Here is a 21,631-nt window from a genome sequence, read left to right as displayed (position 1 = left end):
TAGACTTAAAACAAAATAGGTGTTAAGACACATGGTTGTTACCTACAAACTTCATGTAATTTTTTATATATCTTTTGACCCCATATGCCTAGTTAAGGGTTAAAATTTCACCAGTACATGACGGCTGATGTAAAGCGTTCTAGAGAATTCTAAGCTCTGTTAGCGCGATCCTAGTGTTCAAAGGTTCAATCATTCGGGTGTAGGTCGATTAGCTTCGATAGATAGTTCTAGTTTCTGTCTGACTGACGCGTTAGGTGAGGTAAAGCTACTGTTAACATCAGATGAAAAGTTTTTTGAGATGAAAATTTCCCCCCTTTGTTACTTTAAAGATGGGTTAATTTTAAAAATGTGTTACATTGCTTCACTAAGAAAGGACTGCAGACTAAAGACATAATTACCATGATTATTAAGTGGCTATTGATACATATGATATTGATTACAAAACTTGCAACTATAGAATTAAAATGGCAACTCTAGATGTATATAGTAAAATAGTTTGGTATCCAATAAGTTTTCATAACATACAGAACAAAGATTTTAATGTAGAGGTAAACTTAAAAAAGTTTTTAATGTCGGACCTTGATAAGACCCATCTCACACAATCAGTCTTATCTTCCAAACTTAAAACGGAGCTTCCAAAATGAAATCCACTTTCGAACACTATCTTCGAATTTTGAATACCTATACCGAAGTGTTCCGAAGTGAATGGGAGCCAATAGGAGCAGCGAGTGGCCCGCTCCAAACAATGGCTTAGGAAGGTCGCACTGGTTAGACAAGGCTCGGACTATTGTGTAGCGCGTGACGTCACAGCTCCGTCACTATGGAGGTTGTAATGACGTGGTTAAGTCCTGTATAGTGATTCGGGTTTGCTTGGTTTTGGTATAAAGTGGGCTTTGGGCTAATAATGTGGTTTCTGATAAATTGAAGTTGTTTTAGGCTAAGTTTGTGTTTTATTTAGGTGTTACATCTATATCTATCTACTTTCTATGTCACTATGATAGTATTCTCAATTCTGATTCCAACGATTTAAAGTTTTTATTTGTACTTATTCTAAAATTTTGAAAGAACGGGAGCATGAAAACTGCTCTACTGAAACTAACACTCATCTGCCTAGAATGAGTCCAACTATGGTGGAGCCGGCTTCCACTCTAACCGTATGCAGCTGACTACCAGTATTATTATTGAAACTATCACTACCATTACCAAGTAACTGAAATTTTCACTCTTGTATCTTAGTCAACCAAACCCAGTTTAAAGCTTACTGAAGCAAGAGCATAGCAGGGGATTCCGTCACAAAGTATTTCAATTTATCTTCACCGATATTTGAATTTAGTGAAGCGTTTAAGTTTCGCATCTTCGTTCAGTTAGCTCCCTTCGAGTTTCATCTAACTGGTTATACTTAACCCCGGAAATTTGCGTTCGGATCCGCCCGGGACACGCGAATATTGCCAATAAATATTATAAGTGTTGTGTATTATTTAGCACTTGTGTGGCTTCCCTGTGATTAGATGTAACACGTTTATTAATATTATCTGGGATAGAACTTTAGTATGCAGTGTAATGTCGTGTGTATTCTGCATGTTGAGTAATGCATAATATTAGTTTTGCTGTAATTAAGGTGCGGATTCAACCTCTGTGTCTACTAATAGATCCGTGTAAATTGTTTGTCTGTTTACTGCTACATTACGTTTTTATGTCACAGTTAATAAAAGCTTAGTTTTAGTCAGTTTTGACTTAGTAATTAAACAAATTGATAACCTAAATAATAAAGTATGTCCATAGAAATTCTTGCCGGCTCTTCTTCTTGAGACCAACTTTTTGGAACCATGCAACTAGTGTGACGTTTCATATGAGCCTGTCAAGGTGTTTTTGAAATAATTATTTTATTTGTTGAAAAGGTATCTGATCCTCACTAAACACAAAATGAAGCAAACCTCAGTAACACAATACTACGCCAATTTCAGGCTATATAACCTGAAATTCAATTTGGCCCTGTACACCGAAATGTGCAAGTGGTAGGATAATATTATTCTATATTAAATCAGCAGTAACAAGCCAGTTCTCTGTATTTGTGCAAACTATCTGCTTGAACTGGTGGCCTGGCGGTGGAATCTTTGACTTTACTTCATAGTACGTAATGAGGATAAAGTTTCTGAACTACATGATGTTGGGAAAATGTCTCTATATGAGAGTAAAGAAAAAATGTGTTTGTATTATGTGAATGCAGGAGCTTTTTGTTAGAGCTGGTGTAAGCTGAAAGAACAGCTGAAATATCAGTTCAGATGAGCTATAGATTCTTTTTCTTCTTTCGTGTCGATGACATGTCTTATAGAGTCTTATGAGTCTACACTTTGTCAGCCCAATATGCCGCCACAGCGAGAGCTATAGGTACTTACTAAGTAAGTAGTCTTATTAAGTAATGGATCATGGTCATCGTCATGTAATGTAAGATTCTCAGGTTAACGTTGCATTTAGTAAGGTCTAAGCTCAGAAAAATACAGATTTTAGTTTATTTACAACCGAAACCTAAGTTTTCAGAACCAAGGTGACACTCCCTATTCATAACAATTTCGTGTAAAATTCAGAAATGTTCAGTCGCATTAACCTTACAATACAGGTAATTAAGAGGCCCGACGAGACTATATAAATTAATAAAATAAAATAATTAATGAAAGGCATTAATCTCAGTCTAATGGACGCCTTGAGTAATGATCAGTACTACGACATTTGCGAGTGTGTGTGTAATGTGAAATTTATTCAAATCGAGCTGTTTGGAGAAGTAAATTGAAAAGGCTATCGTTTAAATTAATCTAATTGTTACAAAACAACGAGACTGCTTAGAAAGCGTCGTGATTTATAACAAGCAGTTTAAATCACACTTGATTATACATGTTAAGTTTTCACGAGATCGTTTGTCACCATCAAAATGCTTTCCAAAGGAGATTATTTTTCAAGCGCTTATGGAGGTACAAAATGCAGAAAAATCACTGTTTAATAAGCAACTAACAGCTGAACCAATTTTCCATCTATCCTGAAAACCCCTCACTTACCACATTTGCAAAAGACCTTCAAAACTGTAACCAAACAAAACCCACAATAAGGCCTAAGCTCCACCACTCCTCCCAAGGACACAACAAACAGTTCACAATAAAGGAAACCTTCCGACAGTAGCTGATTGATTCGCGTCCCGTCAGCGGTGATCAGACGCAGGACAATATCATTGCTAGTGTAGACACCCTAGTGTGGGTGGTACAAGAGGGTAGATAGGAGCGGGTTGGGTATACTTAGGGACGCGTAGTGGAACTTGAAGATAATATACTGCGTGGCTATTAAACACAACAACCAGGTACCTACCAACAACCTACCTACTTTTTATTAGGTATTTTATCATAAAACAGCGTCTCAGCACAATATGGTCAAGGTATTCACTTCGTCAAACTTTCTCTATGAATGAACGGAAAAAGGTCCAAGCTTTTCTCTCACTATCGTTGTCACAATTTAAATAAACGTTTTTGCTAAATAAACGTTAAATTCTTAGTTCTCGTTTGGTTTTGAGAAAACTGTCATACGTATGTCTGACAGCTAAGCAAACCTCCGACTTACTTGTCTGGAAGGAGTAAAAATATTGTCGTTAACATCATTTTCAACTAACAGAACACTACCAGCTTCAATCGCTTCTTCTTTAATCTTGTACCACAATCTAACAGTCGTCAAAGGGAGTCAATATCCCATTCTTCTGTTTGTAGTGGGAGTGACACGCGGAACATGCGGTTATCAGCCACCAGCCACCTTTGATGGAGCCACGAGCCACTCCAACTGAATGAATTAGCTTTATTGGATTTTTGATGGAGTTTCCTTCTCAATTGTGGTAAACGACGACTTTACATGAGGAAAAGAAATCCCTGAATTGCTTGATTTAGTGGTGTATTTTGAAAGGCAATTGAATTAGGTCAATCAGTAAACTGCTTATATGATATGTGAATTGTATGCTTGTGTTTGTGTCAGAAAAATAACCAATCAAAAACCCTGTAGGGGCAGAAATAAAAAAGCGTTTAATTGTGTGATTGTAGACGGAGACATTATAATAAACATCGAAGTATGATGTTCTTACAACTATCCAGTCGTAAGATGAAAAGTGAAAGGATTGAAGACTGATTCAGGACTAACATTAACTGAATGGAAATACCTATAGACCAATGAAAGACGAAGATTCCACACAACATGAAACCTTACTAAACCTATACATAAATAACTAACACCCCATAAACTCAGGACATCCAACTTCGCCACAAACATCGGACTACAAATCTGATAGTTGGGCCAACATCGCCATAGTTGGCGCACATACTTGCAGCCATGTAATGAGGCAGACATTGTTGGGAGACCAGGCTCGGGTTAGATGGACGGACTTAATTTACATGCTTTGGAAATGGGCCGGATTTTTGGAATGGTTTTGTAATAGTGATTTGGTTATCTTCTTGCAATTTAAGGACAGGTTTTTAGTAGTATATAGGTGGATGAAAAGATTCCTCTGTTGTTGTGAATTTTGAAATTTGGTGCATCGAATCCGTTTTGGTGAAAAACGTAAGAAATAAATAGAGCTACTAGTGTGTTTCAATATACCTACCTACTCTTTGACAAGTACACTATGAGTTTTCCACGTAAAATAAACTCTTTTGCAAAAAAAGCGGGCACCTGTGCGAAATCTTAGTTTTATGGACTTTACGTGTATTTCAAAGGGTTTTGATGATTGTAGTATGTTTCTACCGTCAAAAGAGTTAGTCGAGCATGCGTGAGAGTGTATTCTAAATTTGAATTTTGTACAATTGCTAAGAAATTGGTTAAACCTTGTTTTGGACTAATTGCTGACAGAAAGTTCGTCGATGTTTCGAAAAGTTTTTGAAGTGATTTTCAGGAAAATGATAATGCAGTTTTAATTAATGATTAATGTACTTTTTTGTTAGATCAAAACATTTTTGAAAAACTATGCGTATTTGTTAAAATTTTCACCTGCTCTAAATGGGCTATACTGATGGTTGATGGCAATGTTAAGAGTTTCGGTATTTTAGTGTAAAGCGTTCTATTGTTTAGATATTGTACCCACGTGTTTTAAAATATCGGTTTTTCATAATTAAACTCTATTTAGAAGAGTATCAGTACCTTTGGCTGCGACAAAACCAATTTAAAGTAAGCAGTGCCGATCACAACTCGTCTCCTATCGTACTTTGACATTTAAAAAATACCAAATTTTGTGATAAATGTTAAAATTAACCACATGAAAAATGATGAGGAGGGTTACAGCTATCTGAAAAGTCAAATTATTGCCGCGTTGAAGGTCTCAATAACTTCATAGGTATCGGGTTACTAAACGACGATTTAGCAGAAAGGGAGTCAAGAATTCAAAATTATTGGCCAAACGTATGTTTCTTAAGAAATGAGCAGATAGCCAATTATTGTTATGATTTAAGCAGGAAAGTGCTGTAGATGCCAGAAAATCTCATTGTAGGCAAGTTTATTTAATAAAATGTCCATGGGATAAAAACACGCTATTTGAACGCTCAGACTCATAGATCTTTAGTGGTCTACGGAGTTTCCCAAGAGACGAGGTTGTTTAAAAATCAGTGATTACGAGACCTTAAGACCTCGTGCTCACAGTCTATGCGCTATTTTCTGTATTTTGTAGAATTTCAAGACTTTTAAAAATGTCAAAGTCCGATTGGAGACGAGTTGTGATCGGCACCGCTTACTTTAAATTGGTTTTGTCGCAGCCAAAGGTACTGATACTCTTCTAAATAGAGTTTAATTATGAAAAACCGATATTTTAAAACACGTGGGTACAATATCTAAACAATAGAACGCTTTACACTAAAATACCGAAACTCTTAACATTGCCACCAACCATCAGTATAGGCCATTTAGAGCAGGTGAAAATTTTAACAAATAAGCATAGTTTTTCAAAAATGTTTTGATCTAACAAAAAAGTACATTAATCATTAATTAAAACTGCATTATCATTTTCCTGAAAATCACTTTAAAAACTTTTCGAAACACCGACGAACTTTCTGTCAGCAATTAGTCCAAAACAAGGTTTAACCAATTTCTTAGCAATTGTACAAAATTCAAATTTAGAATACACTCTCACGCATGCTCGGCTAACTCTTTTGACGGTAGAAACATACTGCAATCATCAAAACCCTTTGAAATACACGTAAAGTCCTTAAAACTAAGATTTCGGAAAGGTGCCCGTTTTTTTTGCAAAAGAGTGTATTTTCTCATAAATTTATAGGAAAATGTCTGTTTTTGAAATGAAATCAGATATCATTTCATTAACAATTCAACATGAATTCTTAGTAGCGTATTAAAATTAAGGCTAATATCTGCCATGACCTCGGAAAATTCCATGGTAACGTGATTCAATGTCTTGGCCATTCATTTATTAGTCACCAAACGGTAATACAGAATGTTTCTCACAGTCCAAACAAACATGAAATAATTATTTTGAGTCAAGGTTAGTTTAGTCTAATACGTACCTATTGTCTCCTTTGCTTTATTTTTGTTATAAAAATAGAGGTAAGTAAATCTGATTAAATATAAGGTACTCTTTATAACTACAATATTGCAAAATTACCTACTCCTAAACATTAACGCCAATTTTTGATACCACAATAAGAAAATATTTTCAGCTCATAACTACGCCGCTCGGTAAATATCTAGCAAAAACAAAAGAATATTCTTTATTGGTCTCACAAACAGGCTTGTTAACTAACCAGATGTGACTCAATAACTCTATTCTATTACCTCAAGAATAATAATATTTCTACCTTTTAGTTTCATTTGGTAAGAAAACGAAAGTGAGAATATCTAGACTTAGCTTCACGTAATCATATTCGCGTATCTGGCTAGTACAGAAATAACTTCAGTCTGCACTCAGTTTATTTCTGTTAACGGAACCAAACTCATGTGGTGAGGAGTATAAATAGATCCTGCATGCCCACTGCCCAATTCTCCAGAACAATCGCTTATCAGTCTTCTTTCGGGTCAAATTTCATTTAAAAATATGATATTTTTAGTTTTTCGATCAGAGTCGACCATTTGATACGATGGTTTAGTGTGCAATGTCAGGATTATATGGAAAATTGGCTGGTAGTTAACATTTTCGATTCACGGGAAATGGTTTAGTGTAATCGGCAATATAAAACTGGTTAATATTTGGTTATGTACTGATACTAAAGAAGTAAAAAAGATTTTAATGTGGAGTACCTTAAGGACGATAATTAGGTCCACTGGTTCCATTCAGCTGGTATCGCATTACCCATGTTTTTAATCCGTAATACGTTTTCCCTTTATACTTTACTGTTACAAAATTCACGTTTTGCGCGTTGGACAATTGCGCTATACAGTCACATCACAAAACGGTTAGTTTTTTACACAAATACCCATGTAAGAGAAAAAAAATACTGAATACTCTCGTACAAAATGTAACTAAACCAGCATACTGCATATTGTGAAAATATGATCATAAATATTGTGCTCGTGCAAACATATGACAAGACACATTGATACATTACAGGTAAATGTTTCAGGAAATCGTTTGACAGAAACACAAGCCCCACGTGTTTAGTTCATCGACCATTAAGCGCAAGTGATTGATCACTTACCTGTGTAATTGTTGCCAAAACATGCAGTTTCTTCATACGAGCTTCATGAAAGATATGCTAGTGAGCCAATCATTTTTCTAGTAGTAAGAATTCGCAAAGGGAAATGACTTCATCGAAATGTAGGCGAACTCTGGCAATACGCCATTGCTAGTACTATTTGATCTTTAACCTAAACACAGCGATGCGTTATATTGGACGATGCCAACATGTTGTAAAGATGGACCCTGAAAAAATTAAGTACCTGTAAAAACTAGACAAGTTTTTAGATAGATTCTAGTAAACTATGATTCAACGATGAGTAATACTCTAAAAACGTAACGATGCACCCATTCAGCAGATGTTTACAAAACGTGCGGAAAGTTTTCTTACAGGCAACTTAGAAACTTTCAAATTATCTCATGATTTTGAAGGGTATTAGGTATTCGTTTTTATCCGCGTTCCGATGAAACTATTTTTCGCACCTGGGTAAATATGGCCTATGTCACCCGAGTGACGACGAGCTACCCAACAATGTACATTTTTTTCAGGTTGGTTCTGAAGTTTCGGAGCCTTTGTGGTACAAACTATCCTCTTTATAATATGAGTATACCTACACATAGATTGACAAATTCACTAAACTAAGTAGCACACTACAAATAAAGAGACAAAGTATCGAATTAACCAAAAGCAGACACCAGTTTAATTTGAATGAGGTGTTTAAATATTTCGCTGAACTAATCCGATCGCCTGCTAATGCTAATTGTTCGCGACAAAATACAGCACACTCCGAAATAAAGCAGACAAACTAATTCCGATATTGAATTAGGTCACAACACTATGATTCACGGATTTCGGGAAATTGCTACTATTTATACTATTCTCATTTCTGTATCATGAAAATGAGCAAAGAATTATAATCATAACCTGTTATGTGCTGTGCTTCGGATGGCATGCTAAACTGTGGGTCCCGGCTGTCATTTAACATCCCTGACAGTCGTTACGTGCAGTCAGAAGCTAGTAAGACTACTAGTATTAACTAGTATTACCAAGGGGTATTGGGTTGCCCGGTAACTGGGTTGAGGAGGTCAGATAGGCAGTCACTCCTTGTATACACTGGTACTCAGCTGCGTGCGTGCGTTAGACTGGAAGCCGACCCCAACATAGTTGGGAAAAAACTCGGGAGATGATGGAACGTCCTGTGATGGTAAGGAGTTTAGCAGATGCTGAACCGTTTTGTCGCCAAAGTTGAACGGACGACATATAGAAACTTAGGTTAATTCCCATTTTATTTGTACCTATTGTAAGTCAAGAAAGGATTAATCATTTATTCAATTCTAGTAAAGTTTAGCTCTAAAACTAAACACTACACCAAAAGCCACACAAAACAAGAACTATTTTCAAATAATAGAAAATTCATGAGGTCGCACCAAAAATAACTGTAGAATAGAATTAAGTTTATTTGAATTGTCCAAACTTGAATTGAATTAGAAATAGAAACTAACTTAGCTTTTAGTAAATAAGTAAATATACAGAGAGAGAGTAAATAGCCAAGTGTTGGATTACAAAATAGAAATAATTGAAACGATTTTGATATAACCTTTTGTAATAAATACGATATTGTAGGAAGCTGAATTGTTGTAAAACTGAAACTTTGATTGCCGGCTATCGGGTTGCGTGAAGCCGCAGTTAATTGAGTCCACAGGAAGGAATCGGTTAAATGATACGTATTCATTGCTCATTCAACCGAATTGTTCAAAAATATACCCTCTACCATTTTTATAAAATTGTTACGTACATTTTGTTTTCTAAAAAGGTTTTTCATGACATCACAGAAGAGTGAAGGGAGTTTTAGGTGTTTGAAATTAATCAACCTAAGTACAAGATATTTAGTTGAACTAGTCAAGACTGATTTCAATAAAGTAGCATCCTCAATAAGAGTAAGTTTCTAGGCAATAAAGTAGATGAAACCTAAGAAACACTTAATTTTATTCACTAAGAGCCGTCAGAGTCGGTATTAATTTACCCAACTATAATCCAATAAGTCAGAACTGATATTAATATTATACGAGAAGCGCGGACCAACGTGAATAATATACACGCGAATTAATATATTCAACCAAACACCGTTTATTTCGCAATCCACAATTCCCGCTAGAAAACCTATAAATGTACAATTTTATGCAATTAACAAATAATTATAAATAATGTAAGTACTTACGTGTGTTTTTTCTTTTTTCAGGTTATAATTCCGAATGAAAACCGACTAGAAATGTTTTGAGTTAGTTATCAGTGTGTGTGTAAATAAGCTATCATAGTGTGTGTGTAGTGGTAATGGTGTGATTAGTGCGCGCTGACACGAGATGGCGTTGAAAGCGGTTTTGATCATTCTCGTTCTGGCCGTCGTCGGGGGCGGACGCGCTGCTGCTGAAAGAGGTAAGATTTTGATAAAATTTGAGTTAAAGTGTAAGGAAAAAATCATAGAAGGGCGAAATTTTATTATTTTCTCTGAAATATCATACAAAAAGCAGAGAATCACTTTAATTATTATTTTTGTCAATAAACGATCAATTGGTTTTTTGATCTCTCTTGTCAACTTCAACTTCAAATATTTATTGCGATCATGAGTGCTACATAGGTGTTATAGAATGTAGAGGTACATACGTGATACCCTGTTAGGGCGCAGCAATACAATTTTAATATACAAAAACATGTAAAAGCGATTTGAACTATATTTGTACAGCTTTTAACACAAAGTAAACTTTTTATACAAATATTTGTAATTTGTGCAGTGTGCAAATAGTTGTACTAAAATACCATGTAATTGAAATGTAACATGTACTAACAAATTAAAATATATTGTAGTTTAGTGAAGTACACTAAATTGCAAACTATTGAGCCACTGACCACCCATTGACCTACTCTATAATATGTTCGCAGCTTCGAGTTTGGCTCACAAATCTGATTATTAATTACACTGTAACAAAGTAAAATGAGTTACATTATTTATTACAGCACTTACATTGTTTAGGACTAATCTAGGATTATTTACATACATTTTAGCTTAAAATTACTCTCAACAACTATGAAAGCAAACATTAAGGTTTTTGAAACTGACCCAGATTTATTGTTCTCAAGTGTAAAGCCTACACTTTAGGACGTCCACCTACTTCAGACTTTTTGTAGGACCGATAATAAGACCGATTTTATGTAGGACGATCTTACTAAGATTTTCTGACAGACTTTTTGTACGATGTGTAACCAGCACTATTGATCAGTTTGTTTAATTTTTCTCTTACAAAAAATCGGTCACCGATTATCGGACGTGGGCAGCCTCAGGCACAAAATTTTGCAAGAGTACGTGTTAAAATAAAGCAATAATTGGAATAAAATAGTTGCACGCGCTGCATGGCCAATTTTATTTTAAACTGTGTTGCAGCCATTCCGGGCCTTTCGTATTTTATTTAATTTTCACACAATGATTGGGCCAGTTGGCTCGTCAGAATATGCAAATTGATAGTCATTAGTAAATTCATTTGATTCTAATACAATGGGCTGCAATTGACGTTCCGTGGTCGGTCATTGGTTCTAAATTATATGCATTTGTAGAAATCATTTTTGATATTATTATGTAATGTTTCATTTAGTTGTCATCGGCAAAAATGTGGTTGAAAACTAATGTAAGCGACGTTTGATGATGAAACTGACCATTGTTATAATATTGAGGTTAAGTCATATATTAGATACGAGCTATAATAATATGTGAAATACGTCGAGTAATACGGAACCTGATTCAATTAATTTAAGGTACAAAAAGCCCGCTCGAACATTCCACTTATTTGATATTCTGTTATCGCATAGAGCGCGCGAGATTATGAACGCTCGCGTATTTTCAGTTCGCGTTTCCACATTGTTACAACTATTCGTGAAAAATTCGCATTTACGAACCATGTTTATGTATTCATGGCTTTTTGTTTAATAATATTACCGTTGCTGGTGTTACAGCAAATAATTTAATTATTGAAAATGTTTGGCTCACACAGATGAGCTTACATTTTCGATATTAAACAACGCGCCATGCAAACATTGAAGCTTGAAAAATTATTACTTACCAGAATTAAAACAACGCGGATGTTGTTTTGTAAATACAATGATGATGTAGATGCATTAAATATTAGTACAACTGATGTAATAACTTATAGTTCCTCAGTAGGTATATAACGTAAGTTGTTATTCAATGACTTCTCTGATTCTTAAAGTGACAGTGCCTAGCCATAGTCAGACTTTTGACCCATTCACGTTCCTTAGTTTCAAACTATCCTGTAGTTAGGGTAGGATCTAAGAACTTAATGTGAAGCACATTCGAACATCTTATTCTGTTGTAGATATATTCAGCTTCATATTTTCAGGTTTCAGGTTTTTATTTACCAATATTCCAAATTAAAAAGCCACTCTAATATCCGGCACTCACAGAGTGCAGCAGCGAAATAAGGCAACATTTTAGGCTATCTATCGGATAGCGAGGAAGTCAAATAAGTGAATTATTGAGCGCACAGGTAGTGTGCAGTTGTTGGGGATGCAACAAAACAACTAACTGACAGCTCGGGTGTGTGATGGTGGGGGTAGACGGGCGGGTATGCGGCGGTTGAACGCTGGATTGAGCGTTTTTTTGGACGGTGTTTTATGTCATCATCGCGTACGATGGTTAAGGTCATGCTTTATAAGGTTACTAGTTAGTGGTATTATACGAGTTTTACTGTTATGTAATTTAATTTGTTATGTAAGCACTCCAGAAGCTGTTTGACTAAGTAGTTAAAGCACAAGCGCTCAAGCATGAATTTGCATTCAACCAATGTAATTTTTAAGATTAATTGTAGTGAAATTGTAGTAATTGTAAGTAAATAACATATATCTATTACGTAAACGATGTGTAAAAAAAAACAGATTTTTTTACTTTTATATAAGGCTTTGTTACATAATCCAAATAAATAAAATTTTACGGGTAAATACACACTATCAACCGCTGGTCTGCTCAGCCCCCAATCAGTTTCGTCCCGTAACCGCGGTGACGTGAGCTTAAAAGCTTTCCAGGATTTTTTAGTGTCGCCATCTCTGTGGCGCAGCCGGAACTACCACTAATACTGCAGACTATGTATATTTTCATGGATTTTCATAATTTATCATCGTATGAAGCTGGAATTATTAAAAACTTACTTTAAAGGACCACGAGAAAGTACAAAAGGAAAATAGCATTGGTAAAAAAGTTAAGTGTAACGTGCAACGTTATTGTGATAAAGAAGTACATAATAAGTTGCTGGGAAGTTTGTTCTTCACCACTTCTTCTTCCCAGCCATAACACTAGGAAGTGGTGAAAGGGGGGTTTTGGGGCGTTTTGGGGGTGCTGTCCTTTTGTTTTGACGTGAAAAAGGGCTAAAACCTAGCCTACTTTCAAAAAACGTTTTTGACTTTTGCATAGTAAAGTAGTAATAGAGTAAGTGCATTGCCTATGTTTCAAGAAAGAAGTACCTGACTAATTAAAAAATATTAAGTACTATACTAGGCAAAACGAAACATAAAACTAAAGGTACAATTTTCCACCAGAATCAATAGTTGAAATCAAAATGATAACACTTGACAGAAAACTTACACTACCCAATGCATCATTAACTTCGCATATAAATCAAGCGACATAACCTACTTTACATCTGTCTAAGACTACTTTATATTGTAAACTAGATCAAGTTCAAAGCTTACTGTCGCGTACATCTGCGGTGATGTATGGCACATCGAGGACCGAACGATATTCAATTTCACAGCGCTCGTTCCAGCCCGTTCACGAAATTCTGCACTTTTTAGAGTTACGCACGTTCCTAAACGTTTTGAAGTTAAATTATAAGGGTTGCAGGTCAATACAGAATTATTAGAGGTGGATTTCTATTATATCTCTATCCGTTGATTTGAGAGTAAAGATTGAATGTTGACATTAGATCCATGTAGATGATGTCCAATTTCTGATCGCAAAACAATAATGTATAGGTTATAATAGCAGCTAGATCGCTTTCATGCTAATGTATTCTGCTGTGCGTATAATTTGGACTACGCCAGGCATAAAATCTGTTGAAAGAATTTGGGTTTCATCGTTTGAACCGGTAATCGTCAGTTATTTAGGCTCAGGGTCGTCAAGAGAATCGTCATCGTCAGCGCGAAAAATTTAGCCGATTTGAACGAAATTTTGTACGTCATAACAGCATTATAAAGAGAAATCTTACTAAGACAGTCAATGCTTATTCATATTCCGATATCAGATAGATTCAGATATTTATAGCATCGTACACTTAACCATGAAAGAATTGCCCGAAACATTCCTCTGACCACTTTAGCTGTCAATACAGGTTCAAAAATAGACACAAAACAAAACACGGCATGCGGAACCACTCGCCGCGCCGACAACTTTGCTATCTAAATCTATTTCAATCCTTTTGAAGATACTAGGGGTATACTGACGTTTGCTAGTTTTTGTAGCATTCAGTTAATTAAAGTTTCGCCAGTCTAGGTTTCTGTCTAGTCTATTCTAGTTTTCTGTTGCATTGTTTGTCCCTGTTATGGAAGAATGGAAAAAATGCTGCTTTTTTGACCTGTCGTGCGTGTTTCTGAAAACATGCTGGTTTTTATCCAATTAGAGAGGAAACCGAATCGAGGTTCCTCACATGCTTTGTGCATTATTCTGTGAAGGTATGGTGTGTGTGTGTGTGTTAGCTCGTGCTGTCAGAACAACAAATATGATTTGTATTCGCGCGTGTGTGAGTGCGAATGAGGATGAAATACTAATGTTAGTGAGTTGAAGAACGTTATTTGTTTATGCTGATGAGACAAAGACGTGAGCTTTTGTGTTTTTGAAAATACTGGATGATGTTACCTACTAGGTATTCAAAGTATTGTCATAGGATCAGAAATCGATGTAGATCACATTATATAAAGTATTTTAGGGGTAATGTAGAAAGTCAATGATTGCTAGTGATAATCAACATTTTTTTTTTCACAAAACTTGAAATTTAGTAAGTAACGTTCGCAAAAAACACCAAAACGTTTACAAACGACCAAAAACGCCTATAGATCGGAAATGTATGCGGAAAACATGCTTGTTCCCCTAAAACGTATTTAAATATTATCAAATAATATAGCAAATTATTAAACGTGGCAATATTCAGATTTAATATGACGAGGGGAGCCGGGGGCCGGAGCCAGGTCAAATGCAATTTATGAAATGACTACCCAATTTTACTTTACAATTTCCGTACGTGCTCGCTCCATGTATACGAGTAGTACGGGTGGCAAATATGTCAACGTGCCGCTTAAAATATATTAATGTATAATGAATTATTTAAATTCGGTTTTGGAGTGGTTAAGCTGCACCACTTAAACCGCAGAATGTGTCATAAAATTTATGCAGTGATATTCATTTTCGAGTTTGCTAAATTATTTTCGGCTCTCGAAAAATTGTGTTCTATACCGAATATTGTAAGGAGTTATACAAGTATAGAATCGCCCACCATCTCCAAATATTTCAGTAGACTTAGTCTAAATATTACGGCGTTGCTACCTCAAAGGAAAGACAAAATATCCCATTACAATTCGTCCCACCACGTTCCAATTTGTGATGTAAACAAAACGTCTAGAACGCCTCTCAGACTCAAATACTTTGATGTCACACATATTATTATAAGAATACCCACAGACTGCAGACTAAACAGTCGGCTGACAGTTGCCCTGATAGCAATTTTTTTTAAAAGATAATCTTGATTTCAAACAAAGTTTTTAGCTCGTCTGATAATGGCTACATACCAGATCATTGTAACGTGCGTACCTACTACCATTCATCTTCATACTGATTTATGAGCCCAGACAAACTATCGGCCGACTAAAAGTTTGCTGTGTGTTCTTATTTTAAGTAAACAGCTGTAATGTTCGGGATACAGCAATTGTTTTTTGCGTTCCAACTGTTAGCGAAATCTATAAAAAAATTGAGTTGGTAACCTATTTCTGATACTAAGCCGTAGGTAGATGTATTTGGAAGGGCGTGGCCTTAAGTAGAAGAGACGGTTAAAATCTATTTTAATTCAAAATTTTATTCTAAGAATTAAAAGGATAGATCAAACAGTGGGTGGGTTTAATACAATATTTTAATAAGGCTGATTATAATTGCTTGATTATTTTAATGTCGAATTATTTCACTCTTTTTTTAAAGCATTGTAATTTTTTAAGGATCCTATTTAAACATAGATAAAATAATATTACAGAATACTGTTAAACATTTACCTAATCTCTTAAAACACTTGTATTGGTAAGGTCAGAAAAAGGCTGGCACCTACTTAAAATTTCTTTTAGGCGAAATTATTTAATTTATTAAAACAAAATCTTGTTTGATCGCTCATTCCGTTAAAAGTTTTATCTTTTGGTATTTTAAATAACCAGATCAAAGCTTGTTTTGTTAGATAAGACGAGAAAGGGAATCTCTTATAATATTGGCTGGAAGATTGAATTAGTCATTTATTATTTTTAGCCATAGATAATTATTATATTTCCTAGGACTATCTATAAGGCATGAAAAAGTAGTAGAAAACTATAAAGCGTGAAATTATTATTAGCTACCTGTTCTTATTGCTTGTATTTTCGTAAATAAATTTCTTCTCAAAAACCTTTTCCTTTACAATTAGGCACGGAGTGAAATAATGCCAATCGCTCGAGTTGTTCATGCGGATACTGAAATTTTATTTATTTAGATTGCTTACTTTTTTATAAAGATTTATCTATACTTTGGTTCGGTTTTCCTTGACCCAAATTTTGTAAGAAAAGGGTTTTTATCCTGGCAATGTAAAGATGATGCAGCCTCTTAACCAAGTGCGGATAAGAGCACTTTGAAGGCACGATGGGGACTTGACTTGAAAAATATGGCCACCCATCCAAAACAATGCAACATTGTTGAATATTGCTGGATTTCTATAACCTTTCTATGCAAAGATAAAGTATATAATAAAATAATAATTTTATCATTAGCTGCATATAAATTATATCAAATTCCAACTTCTACAAAATATAGACTGATTATTGAAATCTGTAGTAGGTATATAAGTACTATTCTATTTATTACGTTTATCAATACACAATTATTATTCTATATTGTACTAGCTGTTGCCCGCGACTTCGCCTGCGTGGGCAATATAGAATTTCCAATTTCGTTTATTTAATCGTTCATTGCTCAACCCCTGTGGGTGATAGCGTGATAATATATAGCCTATGTGTTGAACCGGCCTTCAGGTAATAGTCATGCAAAATTTGATTTAAATCCATGCAGTACTTTTTGAGATTATCCGGGATAAACATACAGACAAACAGATAAACAGACATACAGACAAAAATTCTAAAAACTACATATTTGGGTTCAGAATCGATCATGGATCACCCCCCAAGTATTCTTTTAAAAAAATATTCAATGTACAGTTTTGACTTTCCTATCATTTTATTATATGTATAGATATTTCAAGTGCCATTAAATAGTGGAATACTCGTAACGCATTTTGACCTAATAACTTACACATAATTCATAGAAATTATTAGAATACCTGCTGATTCAAATTAACTGCAGTACATTAATTAAACAACCGACATATTGTTTGTACATTGGTATTTCTAGTTACATAATACTAATCAAAATTATTTTTAAATTCTTTCCCATGTCAGATCATTACTTCTTCCAGGTATCTGACCTCACTTAGTAAGCTTTTACCTAAAATCCAATCTCTTTATTAGATTGACCAATCAGGAAGTAAGTATTTCCATAAATTGTGCCTTTGAGCAGAATCTCAATAAAGTCATTAACAATATTGCAGTCCTTTACACTTGTGTCAATGCTCTCGGGACATCAGATATTTACGAGACCAACCTTTGATGTGAATAAATAAAACATTTTAATGAGTTGCTTCATCTGCCGACAGTACCGCGTAATACGTTATTACGCAAGGGCCCCGGGGAAGTGAACGATTCATATGTTTTATATATTAAATTTACCAAATATTCCGGCCAATTCGCCTAATATATGGGTTATGTGCCCTTGTTTAGGTGAAGTGTGATTGTTAGGCCATTTTTCTATATTTGGTACGGGCTGTTTCTCCGTGATTTGACCTGTATCTCGCGGGAATTTCTTCCTGTACCTAGACAAAATATAGCCTATCTTACTCGGGTAAAGGCTTGCTTTAAATCGGTTCACTTATTAGTTACGGAGCCTTTAAGGCACATACAAACAAACAAAAAATGTTTCTCTTTATTATACCTACTGGTATTAGTATAGAAGAAAAGATAGAGTAGACAGATTTAATCAGATTGGCCTATTTACTGTACATCAAACCCGGAAAATAATAAACAGTCTTTCGAAACGTCATCATGCTCAATCAAGCGAGGAAAATCAGAAATAGTTTTATACTTAGAAAAAAATATTTAAATACAAGATATCTAAGCAAGACGGAACACTAAGACAGTCCTAGTACTAGAATCATCCGATACTTTTGTTCACACAGATTTCCCAACAGGCAGCCAGCCATTCAGCATGCACAGTGGTAGATTTTTAACACCCTCCAATTTTACACGCGGCGTTAAAATTTCACACATTTGAGGTTTTAGTGATCCAAAATTAAATATGTATGAAGTGCTTACAAAAGTTTTATTGGATGCCAATTGTTGAATGTGATTTTCAATTGGAAACGAACAAGCAATTTATTTTCAAAGGACTGATTATTCGTAAAATAAAATGTTTTATTTTGTCCGAAAATAAAAATGATGAGTGTTGTACAATGGAAAAATGTGTTAAGGCTTAATGAAACGGTTAGCTGTTTTTAATACAACTGTTTTTAATACCTGTTACTGTTACAGCCTTTTTATTATTCCACTGCTGGGCACAGGCCTCCTCTCACACGGAAAGAGATTGATTCTGACGCTAGCTCAATGCGGGTTGATGATTTCAGACTATACATATAGTCCAGGTTTCCTCAAGATGTTTTCCTTCACCTTTTTATCAGCCATTGGTGTCCAAGATATACTTAGAAAGTACATACAAACTTAGAAAAGTTGCATTGGTACTTGCCTGACCTGGAATGGAACCCGCGCACTCATACTTGAGAGGTTCGTTCTTTACCCACTAGGCCACCACGACTTCTCTTTGCGACTGGTATGTCTCAAGTTGCCATATTAAAACAACTTTAGCTATTATATATAGCCGAAATTCACTGTCTCCCACATCGAACACTGTAGCAATATTTATGATGTCGTGTAGTGGTTCCGTATACACGAAACCTTTAATTGTTGGACTGCTGTAAACAGCTCCCCGAAGAATATCGACGCTGCAATATTTAACCACTGCAGTGGCCGAACGTTTTTGGTGCAGTCAAACTTTTACTTACTTTATTATTTTTATTTATTTCAGTAAGTACGGAGATTTTTTTGGCTGTCTTTACTTTGTGTAACGTAAAGAAAATGTATTTTATATCTTTTTTTATTCGAGTTTATTCATTTTGGATTTTAAGACAAAATATTCTGATATTCAGTATTTTTCTTTATTTTTCATTTTTCCTGCACATTATGTCTCTATTTTATTTTGTTCATGAATGGACCTGCTTCAATTATAATTTCACTACGTACATTTTCACGCTGATAACACTAGCAAATTGAAAGTTGAAAAACTCTTCAAAAATCAAAGCTGTGTAACAATTGACTTACGTAATACTGGGGCTGCCCCCTGGCCGGTCCAAACATAACGTAATTATGGGAGGTCCCCTATTTGAATCTAGGATGGCATGTCTGCCTCTGCAATTGAATTTTGAAAGTTTTTTGTTAGTTTTTAGTCCCTGTCTTTCTAGGATGTTTTGAGGCAACGACCCCGGTAGAATATGTTACTTTTGAGGTTTTTTTTGGTGCACACAAAGGTCAACAAAATGTTTACTCTATATGAGTTGCAGAAGCTATTTGGAATTTATTTCTGTTTTTGATTTGGAAGCTGTTACAATGCAAGATATTTTTAAATAATTGTGTCATTACGAATCATATACGATAACCATTCACTCCAGCATCCATATAACTATAACACATAAGGAAATCACACAATACTGACAAGGAACTCATTAAAAAATACCAAAAATACCAGAACACGAGCGTATTCACTCGCGGAAAAGTTGGAAAACCGGCACTCTCTGCCTCACAAACTATTATTACTTACAAATAGGACATACGATTCTCTTGGAAAACAAACTGCTATATCACAACTCTTCCCAATATTAAACCTTAACACTTACAACATAAAGTTCAATTTCCCACTTCATAGTTTACTAGGAAAGTGGTAGCGTATGAAACTTAGAAAGACAAATTTCGTACATAACTGAAGACCAGTGAAGTTTGATTTTGGTTAGAAACCAACTAGATATGACTGGAATACTGAAATTCTAGCGACAATTAAACTTATTCAGATAGAAAACTTTATGGAAAACAGAACGTGAAAGTGTTGTAAGAACAAAATAAGTTAGTACTTCTTAAAGTAATGCTAATTGTAGTAGAAATAAATGACTAGAAGCGACAGTTTTGAAACATATACAGCCTTACTACAAAAACTTAAACATCCGTTGAACACTTGTGTAAAAAAGTGTGGCTGCAAAACGGACCTTATTGCAACGTCATAATCTGAAAATTTTAGACAAGTGTTCAACAGACGTTTAAGAGTGGTACGACCAATAATCTTCCTAGAAATATATACACAGTACATAAGGCAAATATAAAGCTTTCTGAAGTTGACAAGGTAATACACAATGATAATAATCTCTCCACCACGTGTGAAATTGTTTGGGAGATAAAAATAAAAATATATTTCTAGTGACCTTGAACGACACAGCTGTTTATACTCAGATTCAATGTTTACCTTAACTCAGCGGTTTTCATATTAATAATATTTGAATAGTTAGGAGAAATTACATCGGTTGCTAAGCATTATTGAATAATGACTAAGGTATGTATGAGTATGAGATTATATGTTTCTATAGGTATATATAAACTTCAACTGAAGATCCTCGTTTTAACCGCGCACATGTTGTGTTTTAAAGTTAAGGCGTCAATGTATTAAATTCAAATCAGTGGATAAAGACATGGTAGAACTGGCTTGATAGACAAAAACGCTGAATTGAGAACCCCCTTATTTTAGGGCAATCGTTTAAAACATTTCTTCAAATCTCAGTATTTTCAAGGTCACGTCAAAGCCACATCTAGACACGTATGTCCTTGAGTCAGTAATAATAGATGGAATAGTTGTCCAAGTATTCGGGACTGAAGGCAGTTTTGTTTGCGGTCGTTTTGACCCCAGCGAGGGTTAATAGCGGGACCTTCAATTATAATACGCAATTTAATTGTTCGGATAATGTTAATTAAAGTAAAAGCTTTGGAATTTTCTGCTGGTTTTTTTAATTGCCTTTTTAGAGTAATTTTCACTTTTAGAATAAGACTCATGATGATTATCATTTTTAGTCTTCTACTGACCAGAGTTTTCTTAGTCTAGCGACGCAATGAAGCCCTTTTCCAAAATACCAGTCCCAATTTAAACCTTGACCATTAGAAATATTGAACTTTCGCCATTCTAAAATTACTCCAGCACACTGTAGAGAATCTTTACCCCAGTTTGAAATGTCAGCCGTGAAGTGGGTCATTTTAATGCTAATAAGTAGTGAATCGTGTTGTGTAAGTGGGCATAAATTACCGGCTTCTGTCCGGTACCTAAGGGGACGTAGGACACAATGGGACCCTTTGTTAAGCCATGGCTGTAGAGCGTAGTGAAAATTTAGTGGAAGAATATTTGGAAACCACAGTAGGGTCTATAGTTTAGCTATAAAGTTATAGAGACTTTTTTTCTGTTATAGGTAGGTTTTTCTTATTATAAGAATATTCTCCAGAATCATAAGTGCGTTTCAAAG

The 21,631-nt window shown here is 35.0% G+C and overlaps 1 protein-coding gene across 23 annotated transcripts in view; it reads left to right on the top strand.

The window, feature by feature from the left end:
- The window catches only part of Nrm (neuromusculin), a 423,138-nt gene that overhangs the window by 30,537 nt on the left and 370,970 nt on the right, over nt 1-21,631 (top strand). For all 23 annotated transcript variants that reach the window (XR_010277925.1, XR_010277926.1, XR_010277927.1 and 20 more), the window contains exon 2: nt 9,877-10,070. Coding sequence is in view for 20 of the 23 variants with exons in the window: in XM_064042339.1 (XP_063898409.1) it covers nt 9,998-10,070 (73 nt within the window). In the remaining 3 variants the exon portion in view is untranslated. The remainder of the gene's footprint in view (nt 1-9,876; nt 10,071-21,631) is intronic.

This window comes from Helicoverpa armigera, chromosome 28 (assembly GCF_030705265.1).
Source record: "Helicoverpa armigera isolate CAAS_96S chromosome 28, ASM3070526v1, whole genome shotgun sequence".
In the NCBI taxonomy this organism is placed as follows: domain Eukaryota; kingdom Metazoa; phylum Arthropoda; class Insecta; order Lepidoptera; family Noctuidae; genus Helicoverpa; species Helicoverpa armigera.
The sequence above is the reverse complement of the archived record's forward strand: the minus strand, read 5'-3'. Positions and strand labels throughout refer to the sequence as shown.